The 17,521-nt window shown below is 65.9% G+C and overlaps 1 protein-coding gene across 1 annotated transcript in view; it reads left to right on the forward strand.

The window, feature by feature from the left end:
- Nucleotides 1-17,521, forward strand: part of KIF26A (kinesin family member 26A) — a 40,233-nt gene that overhangs the window by 15,041 nt on the left and 7,671 nt on the right. The window contains exons 4-8 of the mRNA XM_082618322.1: nucleotides 5,121-5,311; nucleotides 11,659-11,848; nucleotides 16,032-16,244; nucleotides 16,774-16,867; nucleotides 17,153-17,415. Coding sequence (XP_082474448.1) covers nucleotides 5,121-5,311; nucleotides 11,659-11,848; nucleotides 16,032-16,244; nucleotides 16,774-16,867; nucleotides 17,153-17,415 — 951 coding nt within the window. The remainder of the gene's footprint in view (nucleotides 1-5,120; nucleotides 5,312-11,658; nucleotides 11,849-16,031; nucleotides 16,245-16,773; nucleotides 16,868-17,152; nucleotides 17,416-17,521) is intronic.

A 17,521-nucleotide genomic window follows, 5' to 3' on the forward strand; every position in this document is an offset into this window, starting at 1 on the left:
GCTTGCTGGCCCCTCTGAAGGCACTGAGACATGCTGGCTGGACGTTGCCGCCCCCAGGGTGGCCCTTGGCGAGGCCCTGCCCTTGCTGGGAGCTGGCCCGCTGTGACTCGCTGCTGGAGCTGGTCTGCCCGAGGCTGCCCTGTCCTTGGGGCCTCCCTGGCCCTCAGTAGCCTGGGGTGCACAGGGGGCTCCCAGGAAGAACTTCTGGTCTGAACTAGCCTCTAGTTGGTGTGACAACGCACCCTGGGTGTGGCCTCACTGCTTCCGACTCCTGCATTTGTTAAGTCCTGAGTGAGGCCAAGAAGAGGGAGGCCAGCCTCTGCCGTGCCAGTCCCATGGTGCCTCCTGGCCCGAGAGCTGGGCTGCCCGGGAGGAATGTGCCGAGTGGCTCGAGAGAGCTGGGCGGCTTCCTGGAGGAGGTGGCATTGAGCTGGGCCTGGAGGGAAGTGTCAGAGATGGTGGGCCCAGCGAGAAGTGTATGGGGGCAGAGGAGGCTGCTGGGAATAGCCAGGGGGCTCCTTACCTGGGAGGGAGCCGAGCTCAGTCTTGCAGGTGGAGAGCGGGCTTGGCCGTGGCTCTGAGGGCTCCAGGAGGTGGAAGAGTGGGGTGAGCGGAGGTGGGGGAGGGCGGGATGGCGCAGCGCCTTGGTGGCGTCACTGGCCTCTAGCTGGGCAGCCCCACCGGCGGCCTGCACACCGTAAAACGTGAGCGTTTAAGGCTCCCTGTTGGTTTTATGTGTGCATTGATTGCGATCAGGGCGGGTGGGAGTGGATTTATAATTAGACAACAGTCCTGGCGATCAATAGAGAGATTATTAGAACCATAAATAGAACTTTTGGACTCAGATGAGGTAATTTCCCCTGAACCGGGTATTGATCATTAGAGGTGGCCCTGGAATGTTGAAATACTGCACGTTAGGCTCTAGAATTAAATACTTCTGGAGAGACGTGCTGTGAATCTCCACCACAGCCCATCAGCGGCCCTGGGTGCCATGGTCTCTAGGCAGACTTGGATCTGGGCGGGCGAGGTGGGCGGAGAGGGCCTGGTGTGTTCTAGGCGCTGTGGCTGGGAGCCTGCCCCATGGGCTGCCAGGGGTCATTCTGTGCGCATGGCTCTCTAGTGTCCGGACAGAGCAGCCCTCAGCCAGCCACGCTATTGTTGAGACTGTAGCCCACTTCCCCGTCCAGAGCACAGAGCTCAGCCCTTTCCGGGTCATTCACCTCCGGAGTGTCCGGAGTGTCCAGTGATGATTCCCGACAGTGGGAGCCGCCCAGCGGGACAGTCGGGCAGTTGCTTTCCAGACTGTGTCAGACAGAGGCACTTCTGCCGCCGTGGGGGATGGAGGTGCCCGTGGGCCACCCCAGGTGCTCGGCCCTGGCCTGCTCCGCGGGGACACAGCTGTGAACTGTGATGTCTCCCCCATGTTGGCAGGGCCCCGTCAGATGTTCACAGGACATCTGCACTCGTTTTACTGCTAGATGCCAAGAGATTGAGGCTTTGGCCTCCTGACCCCACGGTAGGCTAGAGGTAGCACTGCCTGGGGCGGCCGAGGGCGGGACTGAGTAACTGGGTGAAGGGTGCAGCCACCTTGGGTCCAGGCTAGCAGAGCCTGTGCGAACCTTCCCTAGTCTTGTAGACACGGGCCGGGCCCTACCCAGGGCCCCACAGTTCATGGAGGAGGACCTGGAGCAGAGGGTTCCCAGCCTGCCGCAGGGGCTGGGGCAGCGGAGGCTCGGCCTGGACAGGGAGGATGGAGGGCTTCCTGGTGGAGGTGCTGCACGCTGCTTTGAGTGGGAGGTGAGGTCATTTTTGGTGGAGCCAGGATTTCCCTCTGTCCATGGAGGCTGGGTGGCCCCGGCCTGGGGACCTGGCTCCTGCTGCCTCTGTGCCCGCCTGCTTGCCTCCCCCCACCTTCCCGTGAACCCTGGCAGGGGTCCCTGGTGGGTGCTCACCTGTCCTCGGGGACAAGGCCGAAACGGTGTGGGATGGAGGGAGCTTTGTCTCTCTGACCTGGCTAACCCGTTGCTGGTACCCCGTCTGGGCCTCAGTTTACACACCCGTGGAGTGGAAGTTGGACAGATGGCCCCCCACTTCCATGTGAGGTGCTTCTGTGACATGGGGGCGGGACAAGGCACCTGCAGAGGCTAGGACCGTCCCAGCCCGGGGCCCTCTGGCTGACCGGGCAGAGCTTTGAGGGGGCCCAGCACACGCCCAGAGGATGATGCCACCCGTGCCCCCTGCAGCTCCGGCCGCCCCTTGGCCACCCCGTCCTCTGCTTCCCCACCTTTCCTCTGGGTGCGAAATGGCCCCCGGAGAGGTGTTTATCCTGAGGAGCTGGGGAACGCTGTCCTTCACGGGCCACAGTCTTGCAGGTACGGGATGCAGGCCCAGAGGGCTCCTAAGGAATGGGTTAGCTTGGTGTTCCCCAAACCGTGCTCCTTGGCACCCTGGCGCCCCATGGTGGGCACCCTGTAGAGAGATCTGGAGCCTCCTGCAGGGGCCTCCCGGGACGGTGGGCCCTCCTTAGGCTCTCCTCTCTTCATGCTTTTCTTTCCTTGCTGCTGTGGCGCCTCCATCACGTTTTCTGTTTGGCCGCCCGCCCACCCCCGCCCTCGCCCCCCCACCATCTGCTGTCCCCGTGTTGTGTCGTGTCGTGGTCTTCCCTCCTGCCGCCCTCCCCCTCGACTTCTTTTCGCGCGTCTGGGCTCTGCTTCCGGCAGGAATCGGCAGCGGCCTCCCGGTGGCCGGAGCCGGGTCTTGGCAGCTCGTGGGCCGGCGGAGCCGAGGCGTGTGAGGGACCCCCGACAGGTCAGTGTGGGGCTCGGCCGGCCGTAGGCAGGCTGGGTGGCCTGCACCATTGCTGGTGGGGCCGGACGTTCTGGCTGAAGGCAGAGATGCCAGCGTGGGAGGTGGGATGCTTGGGCCCCGCGGGAGTGGGTGGAGGGCTGTGTGGGGCCGTGACCTCACAGCCCTGTCCCCTGCCGTCCAGGCGGCCTTGCTAGCCAGCGTAAATGGGCCAGCCTGGGCCGCTGGATGTGGGCCCCGCCTCGGGCCAGTTGGAGCAGCGGGTACCAGGGGTGTTGCAGGGATGAGCCCTTCCCCGGCCCCCGGGAGCCCCCGTCCGTGCGCTGCTCACAGGGGGTTGCTCAGCCAGACCCAGGCCAGACCCTGCGGGTGACGCAGCTTTTAACATCAGTCCTGTCCTCCACCGCTCTGCTCGGCAAAGGAGTTTAGATCTCTCATGGGGAGCATGTATGTTAAGTGACAGAAAGGGGACTGACGTTTGAGGTGAGGGAGCATCGCACGTCACGTGCGTGTAAGGCCGCAGGGGAAGCAGGCAGCGTCCAGGCTGTGGGGGACCTTGGCTGCCCCGCGTCACTCACGTTTGCCTTGAGCTCCGCAGCTGCCTGGAGGAGAAGCAGCGTCGGCTCCCGTTGCCCAGGTCTCGGCCTGGCTGACCCCCCCCACCTTGTGGAATGTTCCCTGTGAGCGGGTGCCCCTCTGTTCCTGCAGCACCACCCCCCCCGCCCTGGGGCACAGGGCCCACCTCCTGGCCGTGAGCCCCGCGTGTCCCTGCCACGCCTTGTGCTCCTGGAGGACAGATTTATTGAACACCTACTATGTGCCAGGCAAGGTGCCGTGGACGTGGCGGAGACCGGGCAGGCGTAGAGGCTCCCTCAGGGCCTCCTGGTTCCTGAGCACTAGGGTGCTCATGCAAGCTTGGGGGAGGGGAGAATATGGTGCTGGGTAGCTGAGCCTGGCCTTGTTTCTCTGGGAGTGGGCAGCACTATGTAGACTGGGGGAAGCTGGGGGAGGTCTGAGGGCTGGGGGAGGCCAGGGCAGGCACAACGAGTGGCCTGGAGAAGGAGAGGGCTGGCCGGACTGGGTTCTGAGGGATGCATAGGAGTTCCTGCCCTACGGGCAGATGCAAGGCAGGTGGCAGGGTGTGGTGCGCTAGCACAGTGCCTGGCGAGGGCCTGGACGATTCCAGGCTGGCGCTCCTCTGCCACTGACCCGTCCCTGTAGCCTTGGGGGTGCTGCTGGCGCTGCCGGGGGCCAGGTGGGGGTGCTCGGCGTCCATCCAGCTTAAGGTTTGGGGCTCGCTTTGAACTTCCTTTGCAGACATGGTTATGCTGAGTCCCTAGGGGGGTTTTGGGAGCTGGTGCTGACCACAGGCTGGGTGGGGTGAGACCCTCTGCTGTGGTGAGGAGGGATGCTGCCGTGAGGTGGCGGGACCTCCTGCCAGAACATCCCTCCTGGGGCCCATGATGGCTTATTCTGCCGAAGTGCCACCCTGGCTTGTGGCCGTGTCACTTGGGAGACCCCGAGGACGCTAGGCCCTCTAGAGTGCGGGTGCTCCCTGGGTTCCTCACAGGCAGGGTCACCAGACAGGCCCCTGTCCTTTCATCCAGGTACAGAGGACGCCCTGGACAGGGCTCAGGGCCAAGTGAAGCCAGAAGCTCCAGGGACTGGGCTGTGGTGCCTGGGGAGCCTCGGAGGCTGGGGCCCTTGGGGGAGGGGATGGGGCTGGGGTGGCCGATGTCCATCCCCCTCCAGGGCCAGGTCTGGCCTGGGGGTCCAGGGCCCGACACGTGTGTATAAATGTAATATACAGTGGCCAGATCTCAAGTTGGCCAGCGCCGTCCTGGGAGCGTTTAATTACCTTTGTGCTTCGTTACGAGGCTGTCTCCCTTTCCGGAATTTATTTTAGCTAATTAGCTGGAAATGCCAGAGTAGTGTTTCAGGTGATGGGAAGACAATGTATTATCATACGTGGAGCACTTAGTGCTCGTGACAAATATTTATTGTGGTTCCTTCTCAGCTGTGCCTCTGGGTGCTCCCAGACAGATGGCCCAGGGGTGAGGGGTGGTCCCTGTCCATCGGTCCTGCCCACTGTGGTCACTGTGTTTCTGGACCTGGAAGGGGGAGGGGCTGGAAAGTCCAGTGCCCGGGCGGGCGTCTGTGCACACCTCTGCTCCAGCCCCTCCCCGAGCCAGCTGGTCCCGTGCGTGCAGGGCCCAGGGAGCTTGCTGGGCTCCGGGGTGCACGGGCCCGCTTCCCCGGCTCCCCGGTGAGGGACGGGTGCCTGTCCCTCATGCGGGCTCCCTGCTTCCCTCCAGGCTGAAGCAGCGGTGGCCGCGGTGGCGGTGGCAGACACGGTCCGGGACGGCCCCCCTTCCGTGGGCCCTGATGGCGCGTCGAAGACGTGGAGCCGCGGCGGGGCCTGCGCAACGGCCCTGGTCACCCCAGCCCCGGGCACCCCAGCGGGGGCCTCCACGGGCCCATCAGCCGCAGCCTCCTTCTTCCTCAGGTACGTCCTCCTGGGGCAGGGCCGGGGCCTGCCTTGGGGGCAGCTTGGGCGCGGACAATGTGAGGGGGCCTGGGGACCTCAGCCCCTGGCCTGGCGGCCTGCGGGCCTTCCCGGGGAGACCTGTGGCCTCGCCCTGCCGGCAGTCGAGCAGAAGGGGAGCTCTCAGCCGTCCTTCCGTCCGTCCGGCCTCTCAGGGCGCCACGTCGACGGCAGTGTGAGTGGAGGCCTCTCGCCCTGGGGGTGGGGTACAGCCAAGGCCAGGGTTCGAGCTCTGCCCCTCTGAGCTGTGCGGCCCTGGGCGAGTCACAGAACCTCTCTGTCCTCTCTGTGCCTCAGCTTCCTCAGAGGTGCAGCGAGCAGATGTCTGTGAGGCCCTGCGAGGACGCTGGCCCAGCGGGAGGACGCTCAGCCGTGGACGGTGGACGTCCTCGGGCGGCCCTGAGCCAGGGCCGGCGGGAGGGGGAGGGGGGCCACGGATGGGAGGCAGATGAGGCAGGTCTCAGGGCAGCTGTCCCTGCAGTCGGGGAGCACAGGGGTGGAACGGGCCCGGGGGAGCGTCCCTGGGCGACCGAGGAGGTTGGGGTGAGCTGGGAGGCTGTCCTGGGGGCCGGCTGTACCCACACCCCACCTGCCGGGCTCCCCCTCCCGGGGAGCTGCTGGCACATCCCCTCACGGCTCTGCTGTCAGATCCGGCTCCACCGTCAGCAGGAGCCGAGTGGGTCCCCGTCCCCGGCCTGGGCTCCAGTGCGTGGGGCCGACCGGGGCCCAGCGTTCGCTCCGTCCGCGTCCACGGGATGCCTTGCGTGGCCCCGCAGACACCAGGTCCTGGGCCGTCGGCTGGCGTGGATGAGGCCTGGCAGGCCGGGGCGCTGCGTGAGCAAGGTGCGGGGTGCGGGGGAGTGGTGCGTGGGAGCAGGGGGTCCCTTCTCCCACCTGCGCGCCCCCCGGCGATGCCCTTGGGTTCCGAACTTCCCCCTGCGGTGTGGGGAATGCAGGATGTGACGGTGGTGATGAGTGGTGGTGGCTGGCCCAGCACGGGTCACTGTCCCATTAGCAGCCCCTGCGGGCGCTAATCTGGTCCCCGGATCCCAGGACCCTGCGCCACATCAGCTTGGCCCAGTGGCGGGCACACGGTGGGGCGTTGGGGGCCGCCGGGCTGGTGAGCACAGCATTGTGGCCCTGTGCGGGCTCACCGCCCCAGTTAGGTGCAGAGAGCCCGGCTGGGACTCTGGCTGCGGGGCAGGTGGGGCCTGCCTGGAGGGCCCGGCAGCCCTGTGGAGGGGGCGAGAGGGGCCAAGCGGGCCTCGGGAGGTGTCCTGGCCCGGGTGGTCTCTGCCCCTGGGCTTTGGGCAGCGGCCGCGCTCCATCAGGCTGTGCTTGCTGGGGGATTTCAAGCCTGAGACCCTCTGAGGAGGAAGACCAGCTCCGGGGGTCTGGGGGCCACACTGGCTCATTAGCAACCCAGGGCCTGCAGGAGGGGTGCGCCTTTTGTCTCCAGCCGAGCTAGGCTGCCTCCACTGACCTTGGGAAGTTACCATAGAAACAAGCGCTCAGGCTGGGGGCTGGGGGCTGGTTTACAAGGCATGGGGCGGGGGGTGGGGGACACTGCCGGCTGCCATTACTTCCAGCCTGTTGGATCCCCCCAGTCACAGTGGCTTCCGGCGGGGCATGGGCCACGTTGTGGGGTGGGTGTTCCTGATGGGAACACCATCTCCAGCTCGTGCCTGATTTGGGCCCGAGACCCTCTGCTCTTTGGGGCTGTGGCACCCTTCACTGTTGGGGTGAGGTAGGGTGCTCTCAGCTGTATGTGCCCTTCTTTGTTTTGTGGGGCTGTGGCTCAGAGGGGGAAGGGGCTTGTCCAGAGTCCCCAAAGACCAGGAGCTGCTGGGCCCTGGGGGGCCTCGGGCATGAGCTGAGCGTGTGTTCCGTGCTTCCACCTGCATCCCTCACTGGGCATCTGGGGGGCAAAGCTGACACCCAGCCCATGCCCTGCCCCTCGGAAGTTTCTGGTACTCGGGGGTCAGGGTGGGGTCTGTCAGCCTTTGACGGCAGGATGGAGCCTTTGAAGGAGCCGAGCAGTGTCGCAGGACACAGGCTTTGAGGGTTGAGTAGGAGTCCGGTGTTTGCCAAGTGGAGGCGGGATAGGGTGGGGTCAGGATCCGGGTTCTCCACTGGCCCCGAGCACTCCCTGCCGGCACGCTAGCCACAGGCCTTCCCGACCACCTCCGAGCCCCTCGCCCTGCTCTGGGCAAGCCAAGGTGGGGGTGATTCTGTGGGTAGCTTGGTGCCCAGGGTCTTGTTACAGGACGTAGGGCACAGGGGTGAGGCCCGGCGCCCTGCAGCCCTCTGCTGGGCTGGGTGGGTCGCTCGGGCATTGCAGCCACAGCTGTGACCGAGAGCTCAGCGTGCCAGCCCCCACCAGAGTCCTGAAAAGGCCGGGCCGCCAGTAATTACATTTTCTCCGGAGGCTCTGGTGACCTTGACTCCCCCTTCCCGAGTCCTCCCACTCCCCGCTGTGTGATGTCCCCGTCCTTCCTGTCTCTGCAGCCTCTCCTCCCCCGGGATGCGTCCATTAGCGCTCTCTCCTGCCTGCGCTTCTGGGCCTTTCCGGGACTCACCACCTGGACCCCTGGATCTAGATGCCGTGGGAAGAACTGCTGGGGGTCTTCTGGGAGGTACAGGGCAGGGGGAGTGGTGGGTTCCTTCGGCGACAGGAGCCCCCTGCACTCGTAGGCACCCCCGCTGCCCCATTGCAGCCTCAGCGGAGCCCCCTTCCCCATGTCTGCCCGGGTGCCCAGGCCACGGAATGTCAGCCCGGGTGCCCAGACCACGGAACGTCAGGTGTGGCACCTGGCAGAGGCCCAGAGCCAGAGCGGGTGCTGCCCAGAGGCGCACGGGGAGGAGGGCCCCACGGAGAGGTGTCACTCACCTGCAGGGTGCGCGAGGCAGCTTCATAGCCTCAGCGTGAAGTTCCGGGTGACGTGGAAAACGCAAGCAGGCCACGGCAGGGAGCAGCGGTCCAGGCCAGGGCTGCTAGGACCTTGGGCCTCGGCCTCGGAGGCGTAGGCCCCCTTAGCAGGCAGCTCCGAGGGGGGGATGCGGGCGTGGGGCGTGGCATGTGGCATGTGGCCTGGTCCGCCGGCCTCCAGGTGGCCCAGGCAGGAAGCCCTGGGTTGGCCGTAACTGACCCCCACACACATCCAAACAGGCCCGTGTGTCTCCTCAGGGTGATTAAGGGCCTCACCATCAAGGCCAACTGCCTGTGAAATTACCTTCTTGTTTGGAAGAGGCAATTTTTCTTTGTAAAAAGGCAAATATTTTCTTTTCTGTTTATGTGAATTAATGACCCGGGCCAGTGAGCCTGGGGAAAGGCCTCTGGGATTAGGTGAGAGGGCTGGGGGCTCAGAGGGAGGTTGGAGGAGCTCGGTCCCTCCCTCATTCGTTAGTTCACTCCCTCCCTCCTTCCCTCCCTCACGGCCCCATCCTGAGCTTCCCTGTGATCTAGGCCTGGGCTTGGCAAACCCCTGCCCTCCAGAGTCCCCACCTGATGGGACAAAGCCGTGTGAACCTGTGGCTCAGGGCGTGGAATGGTTCCCGTGGTAGCAGCAGGCACAGGGTTTGGGGAAGCCCAGTGTGGGGGCATCAGGGCAGGCTTCCCGGGGGAGGTGTCCTCTGAGGACGAGGAGAGCTGCACGTGCAGGTGAAGTTCCTGCTTTTCCAAGTCTCCTCTCTAGAGCCAGACCACTTGGACGTGCCCACACGCCCCCTGCGGGCTCTGCCTTGAGCACCCCGCACTCCAGCCCTGCTCCCCAGCAATGCAGTGGGTGTTCGGGGTCCTGAGTGTGGTGCCTGTGTGTTCCCTTAGCCTCTGTGAAGCCTGGCATCACTTCCTCCCCCACCCCCACTGCCTGGAAACCAGGTCTGTGCACCCAGAAGGCTGGGACCCTCCCGAGACCACCCCCAGACCGTGTGAGCTGAGGTGCCGTTGCTCAGTGGCTGACGGGCTTGTCCCGGTTTTGAAGGGAGCTGGATTTCATCACAGGAGACAGTGCTGTCCCGAGGCCTCTGAGTCATGCCCGGTGAGGCAAGCCTGTAAGAGCAGAGACCTGGAGGGCTGGGCAGGCTGGGCACAGCTTCTCAGCTCCCAGCCCCGCGGGGGCTGACCCAGGGCCCGGGAGGGAGGAGGGGATGCCCCGACTTAGGTCAGTCCACGGGGCAGAGACGCCCAGCCAGTACCGTTCCAGCCTCGTGGGGCTGGCGGGACTTCAGACGGCTCCGGGCCCAGCCTCTGTCCAGGCGAGACCTGGGCGTGTCCAGCGGGGAAGGACACCTCCCCGTGCTCTGCTGCTGGGACCTGAGGGTGACGGAGGGGGCTGAGGTCTGTGCCGGACACCCTGGTTCCACAGAGGGTGCGGAGCCGTCCGTGGCCTTGAGCACCGGGCAGAGCAGTGCCTGCGGTCGTGGCCTCTGCAGCCCGATGTCGTCCTGTCTCCCCCAGCGCCTTACCCGTCCTCCCGGCCTTCACGTGCCCTTGAGCCGTGGAGGGTTCAGGGTGGCCCCACCCCAGCCTCGGGGACCCTGGGTGGCCCTGCCCGACCTAGGGAGGAGCAGGGAGCCAGCTGTGACGGGAGCGGGGGACACACCTCGGCCATGGTGGTCTGCTGACCCATCCAGTCTCCCTGAGGGCCCAGGCGGTGCCTCCCAGGACAGGCTGGTGCCAGGCAGTCCCTGTGCTGCCCCTCCCCCATGTCCTGGGGACAGCACCGCTGCGCACGCGTGGAGCTGGGGAGCCCAGTCCACCGGACCTTCTCCACCTTTACAGGCGCCAGTCTGTGTCCCCGCTTCCCCAGCCCGCCCCGCCCAGGTAGGCTGAGGGCCAACCCACCTGCCCTGGGTGTCCCCGCCCTGGGGCAGCGCCCGGGGATGGGGCTGCCTGCTGGACCCTAACATCCTCCAGGTCCTCCAAGTTGGGCTGCAGCTTCTTCCCGTGGGAGTGGCTGGCGGCAAGCTGTGGCCTAACCCAGGATGGCCGGGGTCGGGCGGGGCCGGAGGGGCCCCAGGAGCTGAGCTGGTCCCCTGGTCCCCGTCCTGCCCTCTCTAGCTGCTTCCCCCGGCCTTCCCTTCTGAGTTCCTCTGCCCCCGGCCCTTCACCCTATGCCCGGGGGACAGTGTCAGCACCTCTTCTGCCCCGTGTGCGATCCTTGGGCGCCGCGGGGATGGGGGCCGGGACGCAGGACTTCTGTTCAGACGGTTTCGGGTTTAGGGCACATGGGCTCAGGCAGGAATCGGGGCCGCGTCTCCGGCTGAGGGCCCCGGCCCGAGTTGTCTGGGCCGCTCGTGGATTCCGCTCACAGGCGCCCGCCCCCGCCAGGCGTGCACCAGCCGCCCCACTGCGTTAGGAAGGGTCCGCCCCGCACCGTAGATTACTTTTATTTTCCTTGAGGACACCTCACTAGGAGGAAAGCCGTCCCTGGGGTCTCTTAAAAGACAGCTCCTGTGAAAGATGAGAGGAGTTAAGCAAAACGCTGGTAGCTGCTCCGAGTGGGAGGCGGGCTGGGGGCCGTGTGCCCAGAGGGTGCAGGCCCTCCTGTCGGGCCCCTTTGAGGGGCACAGGTGAGACTCAGGGGCTTGGGGGCTTTGGGAGAAGGAGGGCGGGCGCAGCAGGACCGGGAGAGGGGCAGCTGGGCGGGGCGGCGGGGGGCTGCGTGCAGACCTGGTGGGCAGCTTCTTTCAGCCCTGAGCTGGCCCTACTCTGGCCTCCAGCCCCTTTCGCCGGGACGGCAGGCGGGGTGGGGGGCGGACGGAGGCCTGGGCCATCTGGAACCAGGGCCATCTGGACCCAGGCCCGTCTGTGTCACCTGTGCTGGGCGCCTTGAATGCATTTGCTCCTCAGGGCTATACACGAGGGCCTCTGGTGGTCATGTCATCCCATGTTAGAGATGGGGAAACCGAGGCACAGAGAGGCTAAGTCACCACGTGTGGGTCACACAGCCTGTGAGTGGCTGACCCCAGCATGTGCCGTCCTGCCCCAGCTGCTGAGTTGGGGACTTGGGGCGGCAGAGGGTGGGGGGAAGGGGAATGCCCTCAGTGCGGGGTGTGGAGAGGGGCCGGGGTCCCGTGTCTGCCTGGGGCCTCTGTCGCCTGGCCTGTACTGGCAGAGCTGTCAGGGGCTGGACAATGGTGGCCCCAGCCCCGGGGGCCCCTGCTTGGCTGGGCGGGAATGACCTGTGGCCGTGTAGGCGCATTTAGGGCGGGGCGGGTGGCAGGACAGCTCTGAGCACCTGCACCCACCTCTCCTCCCCTCCCCACGCCTCCGCCCCTGCCCTCTCCGCCCCTCCCCTCCCCAGGGCTGCCCAGAAGCTCAGCCTGGGCTCCAGGCGCAAGAAGCCCCACCCACCGCCGGCCCCCGCCGCCCGCGGAGCCTCCACCTACCCCACGGACTTCAGTGGGGTCCTGCAGCTGTGGCCGCCCCCTGTGCCCCCCTGCCTGCTCAGGGCCGCCTCCAAGGCCAAGGACAACCCCAGCAGTGTTGGAAAGGTAGGCCCTGCCCTGACTTGGGGGTGACCCTGGGGGGTGGCACGAGGCTGGGGTGTCTGGGCAGGTGCGGGATGGGGCGCGGGAGATGGAGGGGATGCTTCCTTCTCCCGGGCTGGACCAGGTTGGTGAGTGTACAGATGGGGCGCCGGAGGCCCAGGCCCACCTTGACGGCTCCAGGCGGCAGCAGGGAGCCTGGGAGACTCTGGTGGGCCTACGGGGAGTGGGTGGGAGGGTCCCAAGGGCACGGGCTGGTCTCAGTGTGGGGCGGGACGGCCAGGGCTTCCCGGGACTCAGGGGTGGGGTCTGGCCCCAGGAGCCCCCTTGCCTTGTCTTTGTTGGTATGCTGCCCTCGGGGTCAGGGGTGGGATCCCTCAGCTATCCAGAGTCCTGGCAAACCCCAGCCGCAGCCTGACGTGAGAAGTGGGGGAGCAGTTGAGTCACCCGGTTTCAGGTGGGGAAGCAGGCCCAGAGTGGAGAAGGCCTCGCCCAGTCACAGGCCGGCTGCCTCCTGGCTCCTGTGCCTTCGGCTGAGACCGGGTTTCTGTCCTGGTCCCATCTGGGTTGCCTGTGACTGCCCCCCGAGTCTGGTTCGGGGTCTGCGTGTGCGGCTCTGTGTGAGTGCGTTAGTGGGGGGATTCTGTGCCTCTGGAGGGTGTGAGACCAGGGCACAGTGGGGTCGGGCCTGTCACCGGGGCCGCACGGCTCGGGGTGAGGACTGGACCCCAACGCCGAGCGTTCACCCCCCGCGTTTCCCTGGCCTTCTGCCCGCTCTGCCCCTCCCCGAGGGTGGCGGCCGCCCACCGGGCACTGGGTCCGGCCTTTCCAGCGCCCAGAGGCCCAACCCCTGCAGAGCTGGGGGGGCGGGTTCCACGCACCCCTGGACCCAGTCTGTCCTGCCGCCTAGGGGATATGCCCCAGGGGGCTTCTGCTCCTAGTGACGCGTCTGCAGACGGGTCTGATGCATCTGCGGGGGGCACCCTGCCCGGGCCCGAGCTGCTCCCCAGGGCCCCACCCCACCCTCCCCCTGGCCCTCCTGCTGTAGCCTCTGCGCTCGGCCTCCCGGAGGTCAGTCCCCGTGTCCGGACGTCCAGGAAGCCTTCCCTCACCCCATCACCACCACGCCCTGAGACGGAGGTAGACATGTCCCCTGGGAGCTTGCTGAAGTGGGGAATCTGGGCCCTGCTTGGGTGGTGGGAGTGCCGGGGCCCGAGGGAGGACACCGCGAGCTGGCCGTGGGGAAGGGGCTCTAAGCAACTCTGGGCCTGGTCACTTGGCCCGTCTGGGGTGGGGGCTGGGTGGCTGGAGGGTTGAGGAGGCTCGTGGCACAGACCCTGCTTTCTTACTGCTGCCGTGTTACTTGGGGCTCCAGCAGGCCTCCCCGTCCCCCTGGGGCCAGGCCCCCCACCCAAGTATTCCAGAGCGGGGGCTCCTCCCCTCTCTCCGGCAGACCACCGCTGTGCGCTGGTCCCCTGCGGCAGGGAGCCTGTGGCCACCCGTCCTGGTCCTCTCACCGTGCCCCCCAGAGCCCCCTCCCCAGCTCCCTGGATGGTGTTTGCACGAATAGCACGTAGTTAGAAATGCAGAAATGCCTCCTGAAAGGCATTTAATATTGTCAGAGGAAAGAAAGTTAGATTACACTCGATTCCTGACATTAATGTGCCACTTAAGATAATTCATCATCCTGCGGTATTAAAGAAGACGGCCCCTCCCCCCAGGACTGCCTGGGCTGTCTCTTAGGAGCGGAAGCCCCTTTTTATGCAAAATGTATTTTTTTCCCTACCTGGCAGCTATTCAGCGGGGCTTTGCAATATCTGAACGTTTAGGGGGGGAGAAGTGCTTGTATGGCGCGAAGACCCTGTCATTTCCCTGCGGTAATGAAAGGATTCTCGCAGACAGTGACCCGGGCATTTAGCTGGGACGGTGGCGCGTGGTGTGGGGCTGGCGCACGCGACGTCCCCTCCCCGCCGGGAACACTCTCCGATCCGCAGGACCCATTTGGCTCCTGAAGCGGCCAGGAGTTCACGCTGAAAAAAAATTGCCCCAAATTACTGGGAAGTGCACATTTTCATCTGCTTGGCAGTGGCGTTTGGAAATGAAATAGTTTTGTTCATGTCGTCGGGGAATAAGAGAATCGATTCTCGCCTAATGGAGCCCAGGTTCGGAGGAGCTCAATAGAAAAGTATGTCTTTCCGCGTCTCCCCGGAGGACCCCCTCTCCTTACTCGGCGCGAGTTTGCATGTCAATTTGCCACATGCCGAAGGGACGGAGATGGTGCCTCGTGCGAACGGCCCACGGTAAACCAATTTCGCCGGAGTTATGTATCTGTCACTTACAATTAAACCCGTGAAAAATATTGGCTCTGAGATGAGGCTGGTAATTTGATTTACACTGTACTGGAGAAATCGGAGATTTCACCGGAGAGCGGAGGGCGGTGTCCTCCAGCGGAAACCGGAGTCTGGTGCCTTCTCCTGGGAGGGGCCCTCCCCCTGGGTGGCTTGCCCTGTCAGCACTCGGCCCCCCTTGGCCACACACAAGAGGCGTGGCCCAGGGTGTTTGTTCTCCGTGCGGGTTTTGGGGTGTTTGCAGTGTAGCTTGTTCTGGGCTCTTGCATCTTGGTTCCTGGCCCCCCTCCCCTCTGAGCCCTCTGTCCCCATGAGGGCCTTGGGGCTGGTAGTCCAGCCCCGGGAGCTGGCATGAACGCGGGTGGGGAGCAGGGGCAACCCTTGCGTCTGTTTTTGTGTTCGGGGGACTCTCAGTGGCAGAGGCTGCCTGGTGGCCTGTCCAGCCCTCCTCTGTCCCCATCCCGGGACCCCACCCCAGCCCAGCCTCCGTCTCTCCACCATCTCCCCTGGCCTGGGGCGGGGGATTCAGAATTCCCATCTCCTCTGGGATCATCCTGCCCTCTTCCTCCCGGGTTCTGTGCCAATGGGATTGCCTCTGGCGTCCTGCTGACCCGGAGTCCTGCCCCAGGTGTCCAAGGGGTTTGAGTCTCCCCAGGTGTCCTTGGGGTTCCGAGCGGCTCTGGGGTCAGAAGCACCAAATCCCGTTTCTCCCCGAGGGCACCGCAGGCGTCAGGCCCGTCCCCCTCCATGTGTTTGTCCTTCCTTCACTCCACACACTCCTGCCCGCCCCCCGCCTGAGGTGCAGACACGGGAGGATGTGCCCAGGGCCCTGAAGGCCTCTGGCTTGGGGCTGGGAGCTGGGAGGAGGGGCTCCCTGGAGGAGGTGAGGCTGGACAGACATGTGGGGGGCCGGCGTGTGGGGCACTTGTCCCTCCCCTCAGCAGGGAGTCAGCTGCTCACACGGCCTGCGTGCCCCTCGGCCTGCCCGGCTGCGGGGCACGGCTGTCTTTCCTTGGGGCTACACCTTGCTGTGTGTGGAGCCTGAGGTTGGGAGTTGGCGGGTGTGTGGAGGCCCCAGCTCTGAGGCAGTTCCTGTCCTCCGCATCAGGGGTGGAGGACGCACCTTCAGAGGAGTGTGCGTGGGGCTCTGAGGGGACCCTGTGGGAGGGGCCGGGGCCTGTGCCTTCCTATCTGGTTGGGTCGGGTCTTGCTGCCCCGATCTGCTTGCCCCTCTCTCTCCGCCCTCAGATTTGGGGTTTGGGATGTCAGGAGACCCACTGGCAGGCTGTGTGACACGGGTGAGACAGTCGACCTCTCTGAGTGCGTTTCCTCCCCCCTTCTGAAGCCTGTGCGGGCCTGGGGGGTGGGTCGCCATGATGGCTGGTCCAGCGGGGAGCTGGCGGGCCTGGGGCGTGCCTGTGTGGGGGGACCCTGCCCTCAGAGGCTTGTGTCTTTGGGTTCAGCTCCCTCGGTGCTGGCTCTGCCTCGGAGTCAGCGAGAGGGCGCGGAGGAGCCCCAGGTCGAGGTGGGGTGCGCTCCGGGTCCCGTCCTCGTCCTCCTGTCTCTCTGCTCCCTGTCCTGCCCTTGCTCCGTCCTGTGCCCCCCGTGCTGTGCTGACGTGCTCTGTTCCCGGCCAGCCTCTCCTCTCGCTGGCCCTCGTTTTCTCCCTGCATGGCTGACCTCCTATGGGAGGCGCTCTGGCCTGGAGCTGGGGTGCCGGCGCCGCGTTCCTGCGGTGGGGACCCCACGCCGGGGCCTGGCCCACTGTCCTGACTCGCGTGAAGCTCCTCCTGCCCTGTACTTAGCAGCCGCTCAGATGCCCGCCCTGCCCGCCTCCCCAGGTGAAGGTCATGCTGCGGATCTGGCCTGCGCAGGGGGCCCAGCACCTGGCCGAGTCCACGTCCTTCCTGAAAGTGGACCCGAGGAAGAAGCAGGTGACCCTCTATGACCCGGCCACGGGGCCCCCAGGCAGCGCGGGCCCCCGACACGCCACCACGGCTGCTATTCCCAAGATGTTTGCCTTCGATGCCGTCTTCCCGCAGGACTCGGAGCAGGTGAGGGTGACAGTGGCGGCCTCGGGCGGGGGCGGGGCCCTTCTCGTGCAGAGCCGGGGCTGGGCGGGGGGAGGAGGCGCTGAGAGGAGGCCGGCTGTGTTTCCCCTTCCTCGCTGGCCTCCCCAGCCCTCGTGGTGTCTCCACCCAGCTCCTGGCCTGGTTCTCAGGCCAAGGTTTTCAGAGCCCACGCCCCATGGAAGCTTTCCGAGTGGTGCTTTGTTTCCCAGAGATGCTCCTCCATGCGTCCCGTGTGTGCCGTGCGTGCCTGCAGCATGGTGTGTGCCCGGCGTGGCCGCAAGGGCACTGTGACTTCTGTGTGTGCGCGTGTTCACTGCATGTGCCTGTCAGCTGTGTCTGGCTGGTTCATGCTATGAGCGTGTGTGTGTCCGTGTCCGGTCCGTGTGTGTCGTGTGTCCACGTGGAGATTTTTGGGTGCCCTCTGGGCCACCTCGTGGACTCACTGTCTGCACGTGATGAGACAGAAGTGGTGGGAGGCCGGTGGCTGCCTGACTCTGTGCCCCTCCCCCAGGCCGAGGTCTGCTCGGGGACAGTGGCCGACGTGCTCCAGTCAGTGGTCAGTGGGGCTGATGGCTGCATTTTCTCCTTCGGCCACATGAGCCTTGGTAAACGCCCCTTACCATCCCCTCTCTGCAGTCGCTGGGCGCCATTTCTGGGTGCGGTGGTGGGTGGGCATATCCCATATGGGCAGCAGGTGGGCACCTGGGGCGGGGGGCTTGTGGAGAGGCAGCTGAAACCCTGTAGGCCTAGAAGGTAGAGCCATGGAGTGGGTCAGAAGAGGCCCCCGGGGTCTCAGTGGCCCCAGGTTGGCCCTGAGGGCCCCGGGCAGGGCCAGGGAAGCAGCTGCCGGGTCTGGCTGGGCTCTGAGGGCTTGTCACGCTGGCCCCCAGGCAAGTCCTACACCATGATCGGGAAGGACAGCTCGCCCCAGAGCCTGGGCATCGTGCCCTGCGCCATCTCCTGGCTCTTCAGGCTCATTGACGAGCGCAAGGAGCGGGTGGGTGCCCGCTTCTCCGTCCGCGTCTCGGCCGTGGAGGTGTGCGGCCGGGACCAGAGCCTGCGGGACCTGCTGGCCGAGGTGGCCTCCGGCAGCCTGCAGGACGCCCAGTCCCCGGGGGTGTACCTGCGGGAGGACCCCGTCTGCGGGGCGCAGGTACGCCGAGGCTGCCGCGCGGGGAGCAGGGCCGCGGGCTTGGGGGCCGCGTGGGGGCGGCGGCTTGGCCCCGAGCCACTCAGGCGCCGTCCCTGCTGTCCGTCTG

The sequence above is a fragment of the Mesoplodon mirus genome (genome assembly GCF_964341445.2).
Source record: "Mesoplodon mirus genome assembly, chromosome: 4".
NCBI classification, from domain to species: domain Eukaryota; kingdom Metazoa; phylum Chordata; class Mammalia; order Artiodactyla; family Ziphiidae; genus Mesoplodon; species Mesoplodon mirus.